Genomic DNA, 25,036 nt, shown 5'->3' with positions numbered 1-25,036 from the left:
GGTAGGGTGAAATTTTCCTTCAACGCGGTCCAAAGATCATCTTTCTGCCTATCGGTGACATAATCACCTACAGGGACGTCGTCGCCCTTAGGCTTTTTCCATTGCTTGATGCTGATCGGGATGTTGTCCCTAAAAATAGCTCCGCACTGAGCAAAAAATGATTGTTGTGATCGTGAACTTTTCATCCATGCACAACCTTCTCTTCGGGCCTCGTCTCTTTACCAAAGTTTGGCTCGATCCGGATGGATATAAAAGAAGAAAGAATGAAGTGTTAATATATGTACATACCTTCGGTCACCGGAGCCATCATGATCATGTCCTTCCCCCTCCATTGTTCAATCATCTGAGTCGTTATCCACTCCTTCCAGACCATCGGTGTCGTTGTGATACGACAAATAATCACCGAGCATTATCTCCCCCAACAACTGTTCTCTTTGATCCATATAGTTTATGTAAATATTTCAGCTCCTTGTATGAATAACCGAATTACACTAACTTCTATGTTTTAAACATGCACAAACTTTTTTATATTTCATTTCCAAATGTTGAATAGTTCATAGATGTACGTTATGATATATAATGCAATAGATCTCTAGAGGCAAAAAGGTTTTCTTTCAGTTAGAACCAATAATCAACTTAATACATCTCGAATACATCTCTAGTATAATCTATATATGAACAAAATTTGTATGAACAACAATATGCAGGGGCGGCGTCGGCGACAAGCCGAGCACGCAGAGGAGGAGCTCACCGGGGCTGACGGGCTCGGGGCGGCAACAACGACGGGCTAGGGGCGGCAACGATGACGGGCTCAGGGCGGCGGCGCTGGGCTTGGGGGCGACGGCGATGACGTTCTCAGGGCGTCCACGGCGGGAGGAGGACTGGATCGGGGGCGGCGGCGACGGCGACGTGCTCGGGGCGACGGTGACAGGCTCGAGGACGGCGGCGACGATGAGGAGGACTGGATCGGGGGCGGGGACGACGAGGACTGGCTCGGGGGGCGGCGGCGAGCAATGGGAGAGTTTTGGGGGAAATTTCGACAACTCCCGCCTATATGCGAAAACCTTCTGTCCCGGTTGGTGGCCCGAACCGGCACCAATACCACCCTTTCGTCCGAGTTGACTCGGCAAACCGGGACTAAAGGTCAATTTTCAGCAGCCCTAATGACGGGGAAGAAGATACATGTACTCCCGGTTTGCGAAACCAACCGGGACGAAAGGGGGCCATTTGACCTAGTTTGTACCACCAACCGACACTAAAGTCTGTCTCTGGTCCCGGTTTGTACCACAAACCAACACGAAAGGCTTATGCCTCGCACAGCCGCGGTGCGGTTAGATGTTTAGTCCCATCTCACTAGCCGAGGGAGAAGTGTAGTGGTTTATAAGCGCTTGTGCGCACACAGTATCGAGCTCCTATCATATGCAGGCTTCCGGGCCTAAACTGTCACTAGTTGTTGGGCCTTCCGCGGGCCTGAATCCTGGTCCAACTATCTACTTGGGTTTCTAGTCGTATTCACATCGTGGTGGCCCATTAGTTGACATTTCTTTTTAAAGAATATATAGTTTTTTGTTCCTACTTAGTGTTTTCAATGATTCTTTATATTTTTAAGTTTCGTTTGTTACTTTATTTATTTTACTATGTTCTGACTTACTGTTTTTAGTAATTCTTTTTGCTTTTAGGTTACGAAAATTATTATGAGGGTTTATACGAAAACTCATCTGTTACAGAGGGATTTCATTTTTTGGAATTATTTGAACTCCATACTTTTTATGTGTTCAAAATGCACCATTCAAAGCCACATCATCAATTTTCAACTATTTCTGACTTCATTTGATATTTTTCATGCATTTATTGATTTTCTTGAACTAAATGACCCAGAAGTTGAAAAGCACTACAAATGAACTCTGAATAGGTTGAAAGTTGGCGTGGTATCATCATTTCACCCACATAGCATGTGCTAAAATGTTGAGAGGGTTGCGGCAAAAACTCGATGCACTTCGTGTACAAATCGGACAATCTCTTTCGAAGTATCAGGGTTTCATACGAAAACTCATCTGTTACAAAGGGGTTTCATTTTTTTAAATTTATTTGAACTGTAGACCTTTTGTGTGTTCGAAATGCACCATTCAAGGCCACATCATCAATTTTCAACTATTTTTGACTTCATTTGGTATTTTTCATGCATTTTTTGATTTTTTTGAGCTAAATGACCCTTAAATTGAAAAATACTACAAATGAACTCCGAATAGGTTGAAAGTTGGCATGGTATCATCATTTCAACCACATATCATGTGCTAAAAAGTTGAGAGGGTTGCAGCAAAAACTGGACACACTTCGTGTACAAATCGGACAATCTCTTTCGAAGTATGAGCGTTTCATACGAAAACTCATGTGTTACAAAAGGGATTTCATTTTTTTGGGACTTATTTGAACTCCAGACCTTTTGTGTGTTCAAAATGCACCATTCAAAGCCACATCATCAATTTTCAACTATTTCTCACTTCATTTGGTATTTTTCATGCATTTTACTGATTTTTTTAGCTAAATGACCCAGAAATTGAAAAACACTACAAATGAACTCTCAATAGGTTGAAAGATGGCATGGTATCATAATTTCACCCACATAGCATGTGCTAAAAAGTTGAGAGGGTTGCGGCAAAAACTGAACGCACTTCGTGTACAAATCGGACAATCTCTTTCGAAGTATCACGGTTTCATACAAAAACTCATCTGTTACAAAAGGGATTTCATTTTTTGGAATTATTTGAACTCCAAAGCTTTAGTGTGTTCGAAATGCACCATTCAAAACCACATCATCACCTATTTCTGACTTCATTTGGTATTTTTCATGCATTTATTGTTTTTTGAGCTAAATGACTCAGAAATTGAAAAGCACTACAAATGAACTTTGAATAGGTTGAAAGTTGGCATGGTATCATCATTTCACCCACATAGATGTGCTAAAAAGTTGAGAGGGTTGCGGCAAAAACTGGACGCACTTCATGTATAAATCGGACAATGTCTTTCGAAGTATCGGGGTTTCATACGAAAACTCATCTGTTACAAAGGGATTTCATTTTTTGAACTTATTTGAACTCTAGACCTTTTGTGTGTTCAAAATGCACCATTCAAGGCCACATCATCAATTTTCAACTATTTCTGACTGCATTTGGTATTTTTCATGCATTTATTGATTTTGTTTGAGCTAAATGACCCTTAAATAGAAAAGCACTACAAATTAACTCTGAATAGGTTGAAAGTTGGCATGGTATCATCATTTCACCCACATAGCATGTGCTCAAAAGTTGAGAGGGTTGCAGCAAAAACTGGACGCAATTCGTGTACAAATCGGACAATCTCTTTCGAAGTATCAAGGTTTCATACGAAAACTCATCTCTTACAAAAGGGATTTCATTTTTTTGGAATTATATGAACTCTAGACCGTTTGTGTATTGAAAATGCACCATTCAACGCCACTTCATCAATTTTCAACTATTTTTGACTTCATTTGGTATTTTTCATGCATTTACTGATTTTTTTAGCTAAATGACCCAAAAATTAAAAAGCACTACAAATGAACTCTAAATAGGTTGAAAGTTGGCATGGTATCATATCATTTCACCCACATAGCATGTGCTAAAAAGTTGAGAGGGTTACGGCAAAAACTGGGCGCACTTCGTATACAAATAGGACAATGTCTTTCAAAGTATCATGGTTTCATACGAAAACTCATGTGTTACAAAAGGGATTTCATTTTTTTGAACTTATTTGAACTCCAGACCTTTTGTGTGTTCAAAATGCACCATTCAAGGCCACATCATCAATTTTCAACTATTTCTGACTTTATTTGGTATTTTTCATGCATTTACTAATTTCTTTTTGAACTAAATGACCGAGAAATTGAAAAGCACTACAAATGAACTCTCGGTAGGTTGAAAGTTGGCATGGTGTCATCATTTCACCCACATAGCATTTTGTGTTTGCGCCAAGTAAGACCTTTGGGATGGTCTACGGTGTTTGCAATTTAATTTTGCTGAAAAAACAGAAACTTTCGACCTTAGTCCAGGAATTTTTTAAATTTACTGAAACGTGCTTTTGATCTCAATCTTTTACACAAGATTCATATATAATTTACCCATTTTGTCTTAATTTGTTATATTTATTGGAGTTACATAAGTATTCAAATTATACATATTGCTTCCGACTAATCTGTTTTTGACAGATTCTGTTTTCTTTGTGTTGCTTGCTTATATCAATGTATCTATGGGTTGTATCGGGGGGGGGGGGATATGAACCATGGAGAAGTTTGAATACAGTAAATATTACACCAATATGAGTAAAGAATTAGTTCACAATAATACCTAAAGTGGTGATGAATAAAGAAAGGGCTAAATAACCATTCAAATTTAGAAACTATATAATGGCACAAACAGAAACTAAATATATATAAATTGGTCCAAGCAGTACATAATAATACATGCAAGCAATACATAATAATAGCTAGTATACATATATATATACAAGTGCGCGCCGTTCTGAACACTACTTGTTTGAACCTGAATCTGAATCTGAATGTCCCAAAGCTGGTGCTGCAAGGTGACGCTGGCCATAGTTCACGATACTAATCTTGCGGTACAACTCGTATGCAACGTATGCATCTTTTGCTGCATACTGAACGTTGATAGGGTCAAGTGGGGGTCTTCCCCCACTTCTTGTGCTGAGACTTTGGGAATGAAGTCTTCATATCATGGTACTCGTCGTCGATCAAGGCGACTACCATATCAGCCATCGAAGTCCTCTCACATTGAAGCTAAAATAGGCCTTGGAGATCAATGTGGCACACAACTGGTATTTCAATACCAAAGTTGCGCCTCATATTCGGCATGTAGTTCGTTATGTCAACGCTAGCGAAACGTATGCCGCTGCGAATGAAGTCCATGAGTTCTGGACAATGCTTGTCACTACTGCAACATCAACAAATTAAAATGGAAAAAATGTTACATACTGCTGCAACAAGGAAAAATGTTTCAATACAACTAAAGAGAAATTTATCATAACGATTCAAATGGAACATATTGCTATTCTATGCAATTTTTATATCCTATGAATTGATCTTTATAGTATTCCAATATTGTAACATATTGCTATCCGATGCAATTTTCATATCCTATGAATTGATCTAGAAACCCTCAATTAACTATCCAATGGAACATATAAAGAAACTGCATATTGCTATCCAATGGAACCTAGAGAGATCAGTATATGCTATTTTCATAACCTTTGGATCAAAAAAAGCCTCAAAACCTACTAATGAAAAAATGTTTCACTACAACTAAAGAGAAATTAATCTTTATAGGATTCCAATATTGTAACATATTGCTATCCTATGCAATTTTCATATCCTATGAATTGATCAAGAAAATCTCAATTAACTATATATCCAATGGAACATATATAGAAACTGCATATTGCTATCCAATGGAACCTAGGGAGATCAATATAAGCAATTTTCATAACCTTGGATCAAAGAAAGCCTATGTTGTAATATATCCAATGAAACCTAGGGAGATCAATATATGCTATCCAATGGAACCTAGGGAGATTAATATATCCAATGTTGTAACACATATTGCTATCCTATGCAATTTTCATAGCCTATGAATTGATTAAGAAACCCTCAATTAACTATCCAATGTAACGTATATAGAAACTCCATATTGCTATCAAATGGAACCTAGAGAAGAGCAATACATGCAATTTTCATAACCTTGGATCAAAGAAAGACGCAAAACTTACCTCGTCCACTGGAAGATCAAGACATGTTGTTTGAAACACAACTGGATGACGGCAACACCTTGATGGTTGGCTGTGTACTCTAGATCAAGCCCCAAGAACGCCTCATGCTCCGGCGCGGCGTCAACCCACTCCTAGAACCGTCTAAGAAAATTTGGCACCGTCGTGCTCTCGTTCGTGTACCCGACCCTGAGTTTGGTCGTGCCATGTGCGCGCACCACTCCGGTTTCATATGTCATGGTGGAAGAAGAATGGAAGAAGAGAGGGGAAGAACAGAGGAAGAAGAAGAACAGAGGAGAGCGCTAGAGGAGAAGAACAGAGAATGGCGATAGACTCTGCTTCGGTTGTAGTTTTCATCGCTGGAAACGACGCGGGAGGGCGAACCATTTGGACCTTTAGTCCTGGGTTGGACGACAAACCGACACTAAAGGTGTGATTCGAAGGGCCGTCACCCCGATTTGATCCACCAACCGGGACTAAAGGAGGATATGAACGGTTGTACGAATGCCCGCCACCACACCTTTGTCCCGATTTGATCCACCAACCGGGACTAAAGGGAATACGAACGGTTGCCGACCTATTAGTCCCGGTTCTTGACTGGAACCGAGACAAAAGGGGTGAGACGAACTGGGACCAATGGCCCACGATGCCCGGCCGGCGCCCTGGCCTCACGAACCGGGACCAATGTCACCATAGGTCCCGATTCGTATGTGAACCGGGACTAATAGGATTTCAGGACCTGGACCAAAACCCTCTTTTCTACTAGTGTGTTGCTCTCTCTCTCTCTCCCTCCCTCCCTCCCTCCCTCCCTCCCTGTGTGAGCTGGTTGTTTTCTTCTCCTTTTTCTGAGAATGGTTGTTTTCTTCTCCCACAAAACGTGAAGAGTATTGTGTCATTAGCTGACTCAAACAGACCAAACAACTTCATTTGAACAGATTTTACAAAATGCTTTTCTGTTAATCCTTTCATGTAGGTCAACACACATTGTACCAGAGCACCACCAACAATTGTTCCTTTTCCTTTTTTATTGACGTGGCAGTCTGCAGTGAAAATCGGCAGATTCAGGCAAACTAGGGCGGTAGAGAAGAGGATGGCAGCATGTCGTGCTTAGTGATGTTGGCGAAAATTAGCGCTGATATTCCTCTTGCAAACACGTGTACTATATTCATCCCATATGATTATTCTAACCGATAGAAGGAATTTTCACTTAGAAAGATCTACTCCCTCCATCCCTTAATTTAAGACGTTTTTGCCGTTTAATTTGAACTGCAAACACGTGTTGTATTAAGGGACAGAGGTAGTACCTTTTATATGTATTCCAACAATCACTACGCATCATTGTTGATATTTTGTTGCACTGATAGATTGGCCTTCCTTTTTTCTATGTGAACTTCGGTGTCTAATATCATACAGAATTGGTAATGTGGCGACCGAGATGGTCTGCAGTGAAAATCAAGAGATTCAGGCAAACTAGGGCGGTGGATAAGAGGATGGCAGCATGTCGTGCTTAGCGATGTAGGCGAAAATTAGCGCTGACATTCCTTTTGCAAGAGCACACTTTTGGATTCCACAAGTTTGTAAAAAATAGAGCATTACATACACAAATTAGGACTATAACAAAAACTACATGTACACAAATTTCATCTTATTCTATACAGTTTTCAACAGGTCATTTTTTTTGCATCTTTTTTACAAGCGCACATTTTTATTTTTATTTTTTTTAGAAAAGGAGGATGATCCCCGGCCTCTGCATCTGGGAGATGCAAGCGGCCATTTTATTGATTATACTCGAGGACCTTACAAAGTATTACAACAATATGTCTGAATCCGTCAACTTCGCAACAACTGTCGCTACTCCTATCCATATGATGAAGGGCTGCTAGCTGGGCCACATACCCAGACCAGTTAAATCCTAACATCAAAAACCGGAAGCCCCAGCAGAGACGGTCGAGTCATCTGCCACATACCGGGTGTAGGGCACAAAACCGATCTGACGCACTCGTGTGCTGTCGCCGCCATCTTCCACCGGTCCGTCTTCAGAGCAGATATTGAGGCTTCTACCTTGTATAGCCACTCTGCCATCGACGTCACCATGACGCCAGACAGCTACCTCCTCCTGCGCGAGTCCATCTCCATGCATCGGTCGTCGAGTCCCAACAGCGTCATGCCGCCGATATCCGCCGCCATCAATGTGTGAGATGAAGCACCGCTCCACCATTCCTCCAGCCAGCACTTGCTTCAAAACGATGCCCCCAGGAGGGAAGGCGATAAAACGCCATCATCGTCTGACCCAGGAAGACCCAGATCTAGGGTTTCCCCTGGAGCATCCCGAGCCTGATGACGCAAACAGCAATGCCGTTGCTCCACCAGACGAGCGCCGCTGACGTGACAGCCTCCAAGATGAAGCTGGCCAAAATGCGCCGACATCGAACCGCCGCCACCTCCACCGCCACTTGAGCCGGCCCCGAGCAACGCCTTCAAGAAGGAAAACACCACCGCGGTGTCGTCGTCGCTTGGAACAAGGGGATCTGAGGTTTTCACCTAAGCTCCTGGGAGGGGTGGAAGAAAGGGGATCCTCTCTGAAGCCTCCAACAAGGGGAACAACACCCAAAGGCGCTGCCTTCGGAGTGGCCGCCGCACCGACCAAGGGACTCCCCGGGAACCCTTCCAACCACCGGATCTGCAAGGCCAGCACCCAAGACCAGTAAGAAGCCATCCGGGGCCGGATCCGCTGAAGATCAGAGTAGATCGGGATCGAGGACAAGCAACACCATGGCCACCCGCATCCAGCGAGGACCGCCGCCGCAGACGCCACCACCCCCCTTGCCGTCCGTGTCAAAGAGGGAGCCGCCAACCGCGCACACGGGCCACCACCGCCTGCACACGCCGGAGCACCGTCGCTAGCCCAGTGCCCGCCATCGCCTGCCGAGGGCCGCCGCCGAGCGCCCCGCTCCCCGCCACCGCTCGCCGGGGCCTGGCCTCTCGCGCCCGACCGCGATCGCCATAGGACACCGCCGTCAACCGCCTAGATCCGCCGCCCGCGGAGGAAGGGGAGCCGGGAGAGGGAGTCCCCCGCCGCCGCCGTCTGCCATGTGGGTTTCACCCGGCGGCGGCGAGGAGGAGGGGAGGAAGAAAGGGCGGCGGCGGCGCCTAGGGTTGGAAGCTCCTGAGTCGCCCAGGGCGGGGGCGGCGCCTAGGGTTACAAGCGCACATGGTATGGAAATGATGTAATGTAGTATACTTATAAATGATGTATTGTAGTCAGATAATACGTGGAACAGACCCACATCAGTCACAGACCGCGGAACAAGAGTAAAGCCTCTCTTTTGTAGACATGGTTCCCACTGGCATCAGCGAAGTATTTTTTTGCTTTTCTTATCAGATTTACTCCGGTGTGCTAGCTGCTCTAGAGATGATTGCCTTCCACAAATCTAGTCAACACTGCATAACAAGTTTGGATGTTTCAGGTAGGCACGAAAATCAGTCAGTACTCGTATCTGTTTTCATGCTCCTGATAAAATCCTTGCTTAAATCCGTGAAGTCCTGATTGTATGATTTGTCGGAAAAAGTTGCACCGTACCTGACAAAAATTTGCCCTTCCGTTCTGCTTGTACAGAGAGACCTAAGGCTCAGGTGAGGAGCAAGATATGCATGTACCTGTCACTTGTACTCGCAGATAATTTTGTGCGTAAAGTGTGGATTGTTTTTTTTCTAATCCGAAACGGATAAAAGTGTGGATTGCAGTGAACGAAGGTACCTGCGCTGTTGTGATGCTCCTAGTTGAAAGGCATTTTTAGTTCCCTCAGCGTGTGGCTTTTCTCCTATTTTTGTATCGGGGTATCAGTTGATGTGTGCTTATGTATCAAGCATAAGGTTTTAGGATTGTTCTACTTGGCGTGATCGTGTTTATTGGCACACCTTACCAGTCTCAGCAACAGCAGTAAGGACAAAAATCACTAGTCGGAAAAAGGTTGGGGTGAGAGAGGCTCGAACTCTCGACCTCAGGATCACTCGCTTTAGCTATGAGACCTACGCGCTAGCCAACTGCGCCACCACCCCATTGTGTCCAAATCATAAGTCTAAATTACAACAATACTCTAAATGTTCTCTATGAGGTTAGCTTTTGCTTTATTTCGATCCTTCACTCCAAGCCTTGACAACCTACTCCCTCCGTTTCAAAATATAAGACCTTTTAGAGGTTCCATAAGGAAACTACATACAAAGCAAAATAAGTGAATCTATACTGTAAAATATGTTTATGTATATTCAAATATAGTTCATAATGCAATCTCTAAAAGGTCTTATATTTAGGAACGGAGGGAGTAGGTTGCATGAGTTGAACAACTCACTTTGTTAGAAATAGGTATCTCCATTGTCAAACTGCAATTTGAAACGCAACCTCATCCACTCATTATGCATTTTGTGATGGAGAGGGTGGATATTGAGATTAGCCCTTTGTTGGGGTTGGTGTGCTGATCCTGTTGCAACAAACATAAAATTAATCTCGAGGTCAGGGCTACCTGTCCAGTGTGTGGCGTTCAAGATGATAATATATTTCATGTTCTAATGCGAAGCGGCTTTGGCACTCCATGAGTTGGGAGTTGGAGGTACCTGATATTACAGAGATCCAACCGGTTGGAAACGAATGGTTCATTCATCTAGTGTGTGAACTTGATAATACTATGCGCTTTCGATTGATGATGCTTCTATGGAGAGTTTACCCCGACAGGTTTCTTTCCGATCTCGAAGTTGCCCCCTTGGAAGTATTCACCAGGTTTCCCCCCATCTATCTATCTTCCTTACACACGTTGAAGATCGACCTGACCAAATTAAAGGGATTTTTTAGCTCACACATGCCTGCACACACTCGGATCCAATGCAATAACAACGACTCCTCCTAGCTCCTCGCCGTCTAAGGTTGAATATTGTCGGCTCCATTTTCGAAGGAATAACATGCACGGATATGGTATTGAGTGACCATGATGGCATCGTTATTTTCACCACATGTCGGTATCTTCACACATGTAATGATATTTTGGAGTCTGAAGTTGGTTAGATATAATATAACAGGTCAGGCGCATGTATAATATTTGAAATTTCTCATGGCAAAGTGGTGGTTTTAAAATTATGTCCCACCCTGGAAGTTCAAGAGGTGTGATACCTGGTTATATAGTCCCCCCCCCTCATAACACCAAGTGTTGCATTGAGGAGTGAAATACAAGAACACACTCGTCTCACCTCGCCTGGCGGGCGTGCAATATGCACGTGAATGATCCGCAGAAATCCGACCAATGACCTTGCAGGAGTGTTGCTTCCTTTTGTTGTTTTATTTGATGTCTTAGCACACAAATTGATCGCTTACTTTTCCGGTAAGTTCACAACTTGGAAACCAAGTCAGTGTGAGATCGTGATCGTGACACAATACTATCTTGGTCCTCCTATATATCATGCTTACCAGCTGCGGCAAAAGGCACCCTAAAACACCTAGGGTTTTGACTCACGTCGTCATAGTAGTCTACTCCATCCCAAACACCGGCATGCACCGTGTGGGTGACCAGGTCTTCAGAAATGTTCGTCCTTGTGATCCTACATGGAGAGAAAACGAATTAGGTTTTTTGCTCAAATCTGTCACCATGGTTCGTCTTTCGTCCAAGGCGGCGCTACTCATCGTCGTCTGCATCAGGTCGTCACCAACATTAGAATTAAAAATATCTTTCCAGCGCCAGCTATGGCTAATAACGAACACTGTATGCGTCATGATATATTCATGTCTCTAATTATGGTTGATGTTACATATGCAATGTTGTTGTACATGTTTTAGTGTTAATCTAGTGTGCTAGATTGTTGGATGCTAATTTCTAGTCTAGTCATGAATTATTTACTGAAGTTAATCACGAATTTGCCTTGCCTAATATTCTATAAAAATGGCTATCATGGGAGCCCTCTCTTTGGCCTTACAGTGGAGTAACTTATCAATCGACATCGAGTCTGATTGTTTGGATATAGGGGCAGTAAGGAGAGCGAAAAATCGAGATATGCATTTGTGGTCGGAGAGATCAAATATAACATGGAGGAATGTAATTCTTATATTACTTATATTTTTCTTAGCAAAAATAGTGCTAGTCAATCGATGCCAAATTTTGGTAGATCCCAATGCCTTGTCGTTGAAAGCAAACATACCGAGGCATATGAGGTCTTGATCATCTAATTTTCATGAGCTGCTAAGAACAAATATATTAAGACGTGATCATCCTTTTGAGTATATTTAAGAAATGTTTCTCATTGGCCATACATTTGTCCCGGTTTGAGAAGAGTTGTCTAAAAAAACTAAGTGTGAAGGGAAAATGATGATACAATAGTTGGCGTTGCTTCATAGGCAATGATCACCATGATACCTGGAACAGAAAATAAAAAAGGCATGACTGAGACCAGCAGAAAATTTCGGAAAAGCACTTGGCTCCAGGGCATCATATACCCCAATACAAGTGTTGGTTTTCATTGATTGGTAACACAACTACACAAAATAACTTTATATAGCTTACGCCATTGCCGAAGACTACACACTCGTCCTTGTTTTTTCCTGTAGGATCTCAATCTGACATGACATTGATTTGTCTGTCTAACCATCTTGTTCTGACTTGAAAAGTCTTATATATTTATGGTTTAGGAAAGAGAGGGGCAAAATATACAGAATAGGGAGACGTTTTCTATCCCAACATAAGTGTTAGTTTTCATTGACTAGAAATACAAGTACACAAATTAAATTTATATAAGTGAGTAATTACGGAAGATTACACATTTGTTACTGTATTTTTTGCTGGAAATCTGAAACTGACATGACATCTATATGTTTACCACATTAGTGAGCGCATCAAATAAATAATACATCTTTTGCTTTAGTAATCACAAAGGTTTCGTGGTGTAGTTGGTTATCACGTCAGTCTAACACACTGAAGGTCTCCGGTTCGAACCCGGGCGAAGCCAATCTTTTTATTGTTTTTTTGGCAATTTCCCATCGTGTAAAAAAGAAAAAAGGAAAAAAAAGAAAGAGTGGCCCATACAGGTCTCGAACCTGTGACCTTCGCGTTATTAGCACGACGCTCTAACCAGCTGAGCTAATAGGCCCTTTTTGTTGCTTTAATTAGTGAAAATGCTTTTGATCTATCCAAGCTGAAGAACAAGCTGATATTTGTTGCTTTAACTAGTGAAAATACTTTTGATCCATCCAAACTGAAGAACAAGCTGATATTGCATATGTATAATTTATTTTCAATTTGTTGCCTACGTATAGTTGATGTTTATTGCAGACATGATCCTTATTAATCAGTTTTGGTGCCCTTTCATTAGACAATCCATGGATGACTATCATGTTTTTCTTGATTCGTCCATCTACATAGTATAAAATAGGTCGGCCCAAATATTTTCATTTTGGTTTTATTGGATGTTTTGGCCGTGTACATCGTGTTATCTAGAGGTCGGACATGCCCTAAGTATGGTTGTACCAATTCGATATATGATGGAATGAAAATGTTTTTTATCGAAAAAAATCTACATAGTAGCAAAAATCAATGTATCCGATTTCCCTCTTTCATGGACCTTTCAGCTTAATAGCGAAAATACTTATGCACCACTACCCAAAATTTATGATATGGTGGATCAAGTTTCTCAAAATCGCATTGGTCGAATGGTAAAAAGTCCCCTCCCCGCCAATGGGCCATGCTCTTATATGTTGGAATTGACTAGTCTAGATGAAAACGCTGGTATTTAAACGGTTTCGCCTTTTGGGCGACATTTTTTCCTACATAAAGGTGATGTCGAAGGCCTCCGACTCGTGTCAACACTTAGAGTATCGTTCCTAGGTGAAAACCAAGTGTCATCGTGAAGGATCGGTGATGTTCACGTCCTCAAACCTCTTTGATCGAGGACATATCTTTCTTTCTAAAACATCGTTTTGGAGATCATATTAGTTGTAGGATTCGGCTCATGGGACAACGGTTGACCGAGGACCATAAATGGATGAGGTAGATTTTTTTTTCAACCATTGCGGCTTCTGTTTGCGATAGAAATGTGTGAATGACACTAGACGACCTATGCTTCTTATGACTTTGACATGAGGAATTACTTCTTCACCGCTCCCGTCCGAGCGCCTCCTGGTTTTGCTATAGCGTATTCCCGGCGCATCGGGCTACCACCTCCTTCAGTCAATGCTTCCGTCCGGGCGCCTCCTGGTCTTGCCACCACACAAAGTTGACGCACCAGGCCACCGCTTACTTCAGTCATCGCTCCTGTCCGGATGCCTCCTGGTCTCGCAATCGCACAAAGATGACTTGTCAGGTCACCGCCTACTTCAGTCGTCGCTCATGTTCGAGCGCCTCCTGGTATCGCCATCGTGCGATGCTAGCGTGTTGGGCACCCGAGCCTCCGCTTGCCATCCTCGTCGGAGCGCCCTACATTCAGTCGTTATGACACTTTGCACATGTAAGTCGATGTACCATCGTCATTCTCGCTTATAATTTTCTTGCTAGCTACTCCTAGTTTCTTAGCATGTTGAGGACTAGCAGGGCATTGGATCGATGGCGGGCTCTTACTAAACGGCATGTCGGCCAACGAACTACCACTGAATGTGGACTCGACACCAACCCTTTCATGACACTCTATCCTGGACGGGGGAGTCCGCTCTCATCAAGACATCACTGTTTTCAACAAAGGGGAGAGAAGTGGATCAGTGACACCCACAATTGAGGCATAGACTAGCCGGGCCACCACATCCTTCGAGAAAGAGAGGAACACGAGTCGGGATGCGCCACCCATGGTGTTGAAGTCGGAGAAAAAGACTGCACCGGTCGTCGCACCTGGTAGTCTTCAAGCCGAGGGAGAAGACGAGCCCGAGCATGGCACTCGCGTCCTTCAAGGAAGATATTAAGATGAGCCGGGTCACGACACCCATAGTCTTAAGCTAGAGGAGAAGATCGGTCCGGGCATCGCACCCGTCGTCTTGAAGCTAGAGGAGAAGATCGACCCGAGTGTCGCACATATTTTGAAGTTGGAGGGGAAGTCCAACCCGGGCATCGCACCCAATTCACACATCGTCTTCACGCAAGAGAAGCGGTGAAACCTGCTGTTCGTGTAAGTAATAAGTAGTAATGCAATCGTCGTGTTTTAAATTTCTCCGCTCAAACAGTGTGCTTATTGTAAGAAAATCCTTGGACAATAGAAAAGGTCCAAGTGGTGGTCGCCAGGGAGCCGTAGGAAGAGTTGCACGCATTGTGGAGGAGGAGGGCCCGGCGGATATGGTGCGTGGGGAGGAGGCCCTGACGGTGGCGGTGGCGATGGGGAAGGAGCCACTGCAGCCAATGACAAAGGGGGAAGGGAAGGCCATGGCGGCAGGGGATGACCCATCCTATCGACGACTGCACCTATTTTCCCACGATTGGGTGCACGTGTACTTTCCCTAGAATTTTTGTCTCCATCCCGTTTAGGGCCTATCCAAACAAAATTTTGGCTCACGGCAAATTAAAATTAACGCAACTTATACTAAAATTTTACACTTATACATATATTGTACTCCCTCTGTAAACTAATATAAAGGCATTTAGATAATTAAAGTAGTGATCTAAACACTCTCATATTAGTTTACGGAGGGAATATTTGTCCTGCAAAAATCTTAACTAGTAAATTTACTTAGTCAACATAATTAATAATGCAACATTGTGCTAAATATCACTATGTTGTTCTCTGTTATACAATTATTGCGAAATATATATCCTTGGGTTGTGCTAAGTTCAAACTGTATTTGTAACAAAAATCTACATTTAAGTTTTTGAAAATTATATAGTGTGAATGTGTGTTCGTGTATGCTTTAATATTCTTATAAATATCACTATATGAATCTATGAAACATATGCTCAAACAAATATCTCCATGTAGGTTTCTAGCGTATGATTAGAGAATCACATTTCTAGAAATTTCAAGGCCTCATTAGACCAATTGTTTTCTGTACCCCACTAGATCAAATATATATGATCCATGCCCGCCATTCTCACATGATGTCTTCCCGGAGAGCAATAACCTCATCACCACACGGGTCGGTTTCTCCATGATGGCATCTCTAACAAGTAAGTATTCATGAATTTGTACTTTTATTTGTTGATCCCTTCCTCAATTTCTCGGGTTGATGCCGTTAACATCTCTTCCCTGTCGCAGATGCTGCTATCATCATCCCTGCTAGCACTGGCGAAGCCTCCCCCCCCCCCCCCCCCCCCCTTCTCTCTCTCTCTCTCTCTCCAAAAGTGCAAACAATTTTGACTGTCTATATTAAGCGGTTTGGTACATAACATCCCTCACCAACGGCATGACAATTACTTACAAAAAAATTTACAGACCCTAGTTTTTTTGCGCCGGCAGTAATCCAAAGCTTTGCTTCTTCAAGAATGGATGCAAGAAGAACCGGTGATGGCGCAAATTATTGACCAAACACCCCATTATTGTTACTGATAGAAGGAATTTCCACTGAGAAAGATCTACTGTACTTTTCATCTGTATGAGAACAGTCACTACGCATCATTGTTGGTATTTTGTTGCAATAGACTGGCCTTCCTTTCTTCTACATGAAGTTCAATGTCTAATATCACAGAGAGTTGTTAATGTGGCGGCCTGCAGTGAAAATCGGCAGATTCAGGCAAACTAGGGCAGTAGAGAAGAGGATGGCAGCATGTCGTGCTTAGCAATGTGGGCGAAAGTTAGCGATGATATTCCTCTTGCAAGAGCACACTTTTGGATTCCACAAGTTTGCCAAAAATAGAGCATTGCATACACAAATTAGGACTATAACAAAAACTACATGTACACTAATTTCATGTTATTTTATACAGTTTTCAACAGGTCATCTTTTTGCATCTTTTTTACAAACGCACACGGTACGGAAATTATGTAATTTAGAATACCTATAAATCTTTTTATGCTTTCTAGGAACTTGGAAGTGTATTTGCAGGCACGACTAGCTAAAGATTTTAGTTTCCTAGTAGCACTATGTCTTCATTGGGGCCATTTCTCCACGCCTCATCGTAGCAATCCACGTGAATCATGTCTTCCCCTCGTAATACTTGTTCACCAGTCTCTCTGAGTACTCTCCAAACGTAAGCGCTCCGTTTGGTGGAATCAACTGACATGTTCACAAAAAAACTGACATTAGTAGAACCAAAAAGGAGCGGACCAGCACCAAATGCAGGTTTATGTTCATTGCGAAAAAGAAGAAACACAGTGAGGCAAGATTTTGTGATGGATAAATGACAAACCTCTTGGTGGTAAGGAATTTCACTTGGAAAGTTAAGCGTCTCATTCCTGCAAAACAATTATAAAAGAATGATTATTCTTTTAGTACAGGTAAGCTGATGTTTAAGAACCCATAGTAACCGCCCAGTTCTTCCGGATTAATTAATACCCTATGAAATCTAGTTTTCCTGGGTTTAGCTTAACTGGCCCAACGTGAAAACAGAAGTGCATTCACTAAGGAGTGTAAATTTCTAGTGCTTGCGCGGGACATCGAACTGGCTATTACTTTTAACGCAGAGGAACAAACACAGATAACATAATCAATCAAATGAAAGCAAAACTACACCGCCACTACAATTTTGAGTAGAAAGTTTGTGCGTACCAATCTGGTTGCATGAACATTGCAAAAGTAGAGCGCTCAACATTTGAAGCATTCTCACTGCTGGGTGCCTGAAAGTAACAACAGCAGCATGATAAGTTACAACTGTGGGAAATTGGAAACACTGATAATCAGTATGTAAGTTACAGAAGTAGGTTGATAAGTTACAGAAGTAGGTTGCTATCACACGTTCAACTGGTAAGCTCTTTGACATAATACCTGCACACAGTGTGGAGTTGCACATAGACGACCTCTTGATAGTATTTCAGTAGTTTCACCAATTTGATAAGCTAATTCTTCCTCCCCAAATGTAACCTACGGTATCCAACCAAAAGCAAATAAACGCGGCACTGTGAGTACAATGTTAACGTAGTTTGAGTGCAATTATTTAACCAATGATGTGTGTTAACATGGACTATGTGCAACAATTTAACCAGTGATGGGGAGCATAGTTGGTACTGGTTGTCAAGGATGCCTATTTCCCAGTGCAGCAAGCACATGTATACCTTTTTTTTATACATGTGCTAATGTAAAGATGACTTCATAATTTACATTATATAGCCTATTATCTTTATATGATGAGAAAGCTACTGGGACTCACAGGAGCTTACCTTAACAACTCGGTTATCACGTGTCCGGATGTACAGCCCAGCTGCACTATCAGGACAGGGGACCTCCACTGAATTTTTCATAAACAGGCCACATGTAAGTCCTGCATGAACAGACAAACTATAAGCTACAAAAAATAATTCTTCAAGATAAACCATAGCAATGTGATAGCAACACACATGAAACGAAACCGAGATAAGATGTGTATTACCTGTTAAAGACCCATGGTCAGTATGCCATCCACACCACGATGAAACAGAATCACCACCTTCTTTTTGTGCGCTGTCATATGAGGTAAGTTAATATCAATTGTTACAACTAAAAACTGGAAGTTTGGCTGAATGGGAAACAAAGAATTTAAGATTTGATCCAAGTGTAATATGCCTTTGCATAAGTGATACTGTGATAGTATAGTTTGCTAATGCTATTATCCTTGATGAGCTGATGGGCTGTTTAAAGGAAGTGCAGAACCACCAAACCACAATAAACCATTCTAAATACTCTTAAACTCCAACAAACTGTAAGTTACAGGGGTATTCACCATCTAGAGCAAATTAATACTTTATGAACGTTTCTTTTACGAGTCATGTACATATGCTGGATGTACCTGAATTGTCTGGGGAAATAGTACAGCAGACGCCCCTTGTGACACCTTGAACGGGAAATCGTCTGCTCAAGACTTTCACCATCATATTGTCCCACTCCGTGCTGCATTACTGTAAAAGAGACATATGTTGATCCATTTGACCAATAATTGGTAAACCAAAATTCAAAAGTAAAGCACAATTAGAAGACCTAGAATTAATATGGAGGTCGCTTTTTCCTAAAGACACTTACGGATGCCATATCCACGATACATGTTTCTTAATACCAAATATTTTCCTTTCGTATATTGCAGTACAATGCGAAAATGCATCTTGGCTCTCGGGTCCAGATGCTCCCGCCCTCTGGCCCAACACATGCAGCCATTAAATTGACTATGTCATCAATAGGGAGGATGGTACAGGCAGATGTTCACAGTCATGGGCCGACCCTGCAAACATGTGTCAGCCCCATGAAGGGAGGTGCCTGTCAAAATCCAGCTGCGTCGCCTGCACCGTGACCTCAAATCACACCTCGGCCATGGATTCCTCTTCGTCCATCTCGTGCTCAGCAGAGCTCAAGAGCTTCTCCCACTAATCCTTTCCTTCGTCTGCGTGGCGAATGAAATCATCTGCCCACTCCCGCCGCTAGCAAAATCTGCAGCGCAAGATCTCATATCGCTGCGCAATCCCACTGGATCAACTCATGGACGCAACGACTGCGCCGTACACTGCCACATGGAAATTGAAGTGCTCCGCCACCCTGGACTCTTTGTTCACAAAGAATGGGAACCTGGAAACCAACGAACCTTGAAATCCCCCTGAACTACGTAGACAGCAGGCTGGTTGGTGCCTTGGTGGCTCAAAGTCACTTCACGTCCTAGCGGGAACATGAGCTGGACGGAAACATGAACTGCACGTCTCCGCCATCCGTCACCCACAAAGCCCAACAATAACATGGCCGTCAATGCCCGTCGGTCAACGTCTACACCCCGTACGGCTGCTCCGTATGCCGGAATTGATGACGCTCACGTGGAGCATTGAATACAGCTCGGTACACATCCCAACAGGCAGCTGGACGTCCATGATAACAGGATCACTTCGACACGGGAGCCAAAACGCCCCTCCCAGTACAATGTGGTAGTTATCATTAGATGCGCAAATTATTGCTTTCATGTTGAAATAGGAGAACAAGCCTATATAAACTACTGGAGATCTTACAAAGACAAATGGATGTTGTTTGTCCATGAAAATCTTTAGAATGTTTCAAGTATCCCTAGAGTTATTTAAATACATTGTTGCATTGAGTATCACTATTGGCCATTCATAACAGAGTTTGCAACTGCTATTTAAATTCATAACACATTATAAAAATTTGGGTATTCAGCTGGTCATTTCCTTTTCAATTGTACAATCTTCATAGAATACTATAACCCATATATGCTTTGCAGGAATTAAAATTTCTATGTGGCAAAAATTGTGTTTCTTCACAGAACCATACTGAGTTACAGTAATGTTTGCACAGTACATACCATAGAGATCACAATGACGAGCCAACATCAAGCCAACTTCCAACATTAGCTTTCCAAGAGCTTTAAATGCTGTTAATGAAAGAATGTGATGGCAACTTTAATTCTGTGAATAAATAGTCATGAACTGTTGTAGGGGGCTTTACAGTGCCAGGACAGTCAGTCAAGTCATACCTATTTCAAGCTCAGGAAGATGATCAGCTGGCCATATATTTGGTCGGCAGTATGATGGGTACCTGCAGATTAAAGCACCATTAGATATCATGAAAAGGCAAACATAAGTCATATAATATTGCAGCTCAAGAGTCATTTAGAAATATTAATCTCAAAATGTAGAAATGCTTTATTTGTCTTTTCCTTGAGAATTTCTCAGAATGAGTAGCAACCACATCAAAACATATTGAGTGATACAAAACAATAACCGGCACTCAGATGTTTAATATGGACCGAGATCTCATCAAAATAAAGCAAAGTTTGCGGCAATCTCATAGAATTAAATATTATTCGTAAAAGGAGATGATATTTTTATGTTAGAAATATTATACCTACTTACAAGGACATCATCAGTAGTAGGGACATCCAAAATTGGGTTGGCATAATAGGAGCCTTTGAATGTGTCTGCATGGATGATCAGAATTGCCTTATGAGTTAAAATTATGCCAACATATACAAGTTCTTGGAAAATAAAATAAAATAGTATTCTTTTGTGTTCACTATAGTACTGTTGCACTTGATTTACTTCCATAAATGCAATAGTTAAGTTCAGTTTGCTAACACAAAACTAAGAATGCAAAGCGAAACTGTACATGTTCCACGATGAACTTTGGGAATGAGGTTCAATAGTCCCCAAGGTTTAAAGTCACTTTGCAATAATCATCATTCAGAAAGTGGCAGGCGAATGCATACTGAGTATAAGAGGGGAATGTTTACCGAGTTTCCCAGATTCAAGTTTCTCTTTCCCATGGCTCCACCCAAAATTATACCTGTGCAGCAACCACAACAGTATATCAATAATTTCAAGCTAGCGATCTTTACACAAGCAGAAACACTCAAAGTGCGCTGAGTGAGAACTATCAAACTTGACATGAACAGAAGCACACGCCATATATCACTATCAACCAAAACTAGGATATCTGAAGTCCGAAGTGCAGCAGTCATAACCCAAATCCTGATGACGAAACCATATAACCGGTTACAACTTACTACCTGCTGTCCGGGTCTTCAAGCTCTTTCTTCACATCTTCAGGAAGGTTTGCAACTCTGACAGACAGCAAACAAGAGATATCAGAGACGGGTTCATACATTTCTGCACAGAATCCTGCGCTGAACTGAGGCGAGAGAGACACAAGCATACCTCGGCGCCAAGCGCAGGAGCGTTCTCCTCAGAGCTGGGAAATCCGGCACCTGAAGGCAAAAAGGCACGCTTAAAATCCAGTTTGGCTGAAGAAAGGGACCTGATGAGGCCATGACTTGGCTCTGTCAGAAGCCCGCTGTACGCAATCGCAAGAGACGGCCGGCGACGGCGCAATCCGGATAGGGCACTCACGTCGGAAATGGAGATGATGCCGAGGCCGTTGGGGCCGAGCCCCTCCTCGATCTTGCCGCTCAGGTCCCTGTCCCGCTCCTGCACCCGCCGCAGCCGCCAGAATCGACGGCGTCAGTCTGTCAGTCAGAACCAGAGGAAGCACGAAACCAGCCACCGCTGCACCAGGCGAGGCGAGGTGAAGGGGGGCCGCTCACCTTGAGGTCGGCGAAGGGGATGGAGACCGTGCGGACGGACGGCGGCATGGCGGCGGCGGCGCGGCAGCGGACACGGCGGGGCGCTCGGGCGCGGTCTCGGTCTCGGTCTCGATTCAGGACGGCTGGTGGCCAAGTGGATCGCGCCCCCACGGCACTGCCCGCCTCCATCTATATCCCCTCCCCTCGCTGGCGCACGCGCCGGTCGCTGTCCCCCTCGCCCCCGAACGACGCAGGGTGGCGTGCGGTTGCGCGGTGGTTTGGTCGTTGGCTCTGCGGCGCGGGGGGTAAGAAGAAGTCGATTAATTGGGGGTATCTCTCACCTCCGCCGTGACAGGATGCCCGGCCCCGGCACGCCACCCCAGAGTTTGTGGCGTGTGCGCCGCCGGCCGGCCGCCCGCCGGCCGCCTTTGTTATTTGCCGTTACCACCACCTAAACTTTGACCTCGACACCGCGAGACCGATGAATCTGTTAGGAATAAATTAATTAAATTAATTAGGAGATAATCCCTGCTTATGTCGGTTGCTTAGATTGACAACTGCTCCTTGTAAACCGTCTTTGTACCGGGGTATATATACCCAAAACTTCAATCAATGAGATGATTGTTCCATCATTTGCTCTCTCTCTTTTCTTTTATTCTTTCACACGTTATCAGCACGCCTCTACCGAGAGCAGACACAGAGCACAAGAACTACGAGACCGATGCACGGCCATGGGGGCGACGCCCTCCGGCGTTGATGAAGCGGTGGCCCTCGGCCCTCAGACCAAGAGGCCGACGCGGCGAGCGCGGATCCGGTGTTCGCATCGTGCGCCTCCACCCGCAACCGTGGCTCCCGACGGTTACTGGGCACGGCCCCACGCCATGGCGGCGCATGACGCATCTCCACGCTCCACGACCGCTCATGGCACGGCGGTCGGTGAAGTCCACAGCGACCAGCACCCATCCGGGCCAGGCTCCTTGCGGGGCGGCGCGCGGCGCGCAACCTACAGCTTGGCCGCCCTCTCCACGATGCGTCTCCTCCCGACGTGGAACTGCGCGCTTGATTCAAACGACCGCGCTCCCTCCGGCCGACGCATGGAGGCGTGGCGCTCCTTCCTCAGGCAGCGCACGAGACGGGAACACGCGAGGCCGCAACCTGTTGGCATGGCTCCCCACGACCCGGCATCCAAGTTGTTGGACGCCCTCCGGCATGCCGCATGGAGGCGGCTCCATCTAGAACGCGGCGCAACGGCCTCAGCGTTCCGACGCGATCCTTGCGACGATCGGCCGGCACGCATAATACCAACGAACGCAACCCCGCAACATTGATGTCATCGGCACTTGCCTAATCAGAGCACTATGAATCAATTGGTTCATCGTTCCTAAATGAGAACGGCGGTGAATATCTCCATTAGCAACCACACATGAGGAAAAAGTGGGGCAACCTTATCCCTTCTGGAAATTTCTTTGATCAACCCTCCTATTTTCTATATTCTCATGTTAATACATACAGTACACATGCATTGCAGTATTTTGCATATAAGTCATCAGACTTGGTTGGTTCTCCGGTTTAGTTCGTGTACTTGTTGTAAGGTGTTGAAGAAGAAAAAAGATGTTACATGTTTAATTTGTTTGCCTCATGCAATCTCTATAACATGTAACTGTGTACAACAACTTTATTTTGGCAATTAAATATATATATTCTTGCAAATATTGATGTAAACTCACATGAAATTATAGTGTTGGATTACCTTAAAATATATTTGTGAATCACAAGGTATTTGATGGCATCTACTGCATATTTCGCAGATTATCCATCACTACTGTGAGATCTACGTTTTTTTCATTTTGACAAGATGATTATCTTCAACGTGCTCTTCCAAATATTAATGTGTATATAGCCTAAATTTTTATTTGTGAATCATAAGGTATTGATGACATCTACTGCACAATTCGCAGATTATTCATCACTACTGTGAGGTCTACATCTTGTTAGTTTTACAAGATGATTATCTTCAAAGTGCTCTTCTGAATATTAATATTTAGATGTGACTACCTCAAGATATCATAAGATAATATTGGCATCTACTGCAAAATTTTGTAGACTATCCAATATTACGGCAAGGTCTACACCATGTCATTTTGACAAACGATTGCCTTCAAAGTGATTTTATACATTTAGCATAACATAAGGTAATAGAATTATAAACATCTACTGACAATAGTCAGACTATGTTTTCTATTACTGCGAGATCTACACCATATTGGTGATTATCTTCAGAGTGTTATCCTACATAAATTGAAGTCTACACATATGGCTATAAGGCATCAGCCGTACTAGAACTTGCTCCTCCGAAGCATTCATTGTTGTTGTTCACTAAAATATTTTACTCTCATAATAAATATTGTTCTTGCACATTTTTCTTGAATATGTCATAGGAAACCATGAAAATATTTGCAAATACATGTGATTACCTTCTATTACATTCGTAAAATGCATGGCAATGGAGCCTAGGCTACTATTTATAATTATAGTGTCATCCATCCATCAAGATGGATACCATAATTTATAACGAGTGTCTCAAACACTATTGCAAGATCCACATCACATTGTGGTTGTTATTTTCATAGTGACTAAGCAATGTTAAAATTGCAAAGTCTATGTTTTGGCCGAGAGTCTAAAAGTCACACTTTTCTCATGAATGAAGCCCAAAACATTAGCAACGATTTTATCGCATGCACTATATTGAAGGTTTACACCCCATGTTCACCAAGCATCACCTTGGCGGATTGTGCTCAACAAGATCATTTCATCCATATATTTTATTTTACTCCTACAAGTAAATTAAATAAATGCATTAGCATTTTTCAGTAATGCATGACTGGCATTCCCAAATACAGTAAATGCATGATTTCGTGGGATTATTATTGTAAGATGATTCATGACATCAGTCATTATATCCACATGCGACACTTGTGGCCACTATAACTCCACCTTCGAAATATATGTCATGGCTATTCTCTTAATAGCTAAGTATGTTTATATGTATTTCGCCTGTCACCAACTTCACTTAGTTATCAAACTGAGTACATAATGGATGAATATTTATTCACCTTGAATATTTCCCTTAAGAGAAACATGTTGCCATGAGCACA

The 25,036-nt window shown here is 43.1% G+C and overlaps 1 protein-coding gene and 3 non-coding genes across 4 annotated transcripts; 1 reads left to right on the top strand and 3 right to left on the bottom strand.

Annotated features, from left to right (window-relative positions):
• Window positions 1-9,765: 9,765 nt before the first annotated feature.
• On the bottom strand, window positions 9,766-9,852 carry TRNAM-CAU. Its single transcript is given in 2 exon segments — window positions 9,766-9,801; window positions 9,815-9,852. It is a non-coding gene; the product is annotated as a tRNA-Met (tRNA).
• A 2,851-nt stretch (window positions 9,853-12,703) lies between these two features.
• TRNAV-AAC lies at window positions 12,704-12,777 on the top strand. The gene has a single exon. It is a non-coding gene; the product is annotated as a tRNA-Val (tRNA).
• Window positions 12,778-12,844: 67 nt separating this feature from the next.
• TRNAI-AAU lies at window positions 12,845-12,918 on the bottom strand. Its single transcript has one exon. It is a non-coding gene; the product is annotated as a tRNA-Ile (tRNA).
• Window positions 12,919-16,618: 3,700 nt separating this feature from the next.
• Window positions 16,619-22,356, bottom strand: LOC123449703. The gene is made up of 15 exons (XM_045127014.1): window positions 21,903-22,356; window positions 21,709-21,786; window positions 21,517-21,566; window positions 21,369-21,422; window positions 21,093-21,145; window positions 20,708-20,780; window positions 20,337-20,398; window positions 20,166-20,234; window positions 18,660-18,768; window positions 18,264-18,334; window positions 18,055-18,155; window positions 17,663-17,758; window positions 17,447-17,514; window positions 17,088-17,133; window positions 16,619-16,954 (listed from the first exon to the last, which is right to left on the bottom strand). The coding sequence occupies exons 1-15, from the start codon at window positions 22,068-22,070 to the stop codon at window positions 16,874-16,876; spliced, it is 1,179 nt and encodes a 392-aa protein (XP_044982949.1). The 5' UTR covers window positions 22,071-22,356; the 3' UTR covers window positions 16,619-16,873.
• Window positions 22,357-25,036: the final 2,680 nt, after the last annotated feature.

This window comes from Hordeum vulgare, chromosome 1H (genome assembly GCF_904849725.1).
Source record: "Hordeum vulgare subsp. vulgare chromosome 1H, MorexV3_pseudomolecules_assembly, whole genome shotgun sequence".
Taxonomy (NCBI): domain Eukaryota; kingdom Viridiplantae; phylum Streptophyta; class Magnoliopsida; order Poales; family Poaceae; genus Hordeum; species Hordeum vulgare.
Note: the sequence above shows the minus strand (reverse complement) of the source record. Positions and strands in the feature narration are given on the sequence as shown.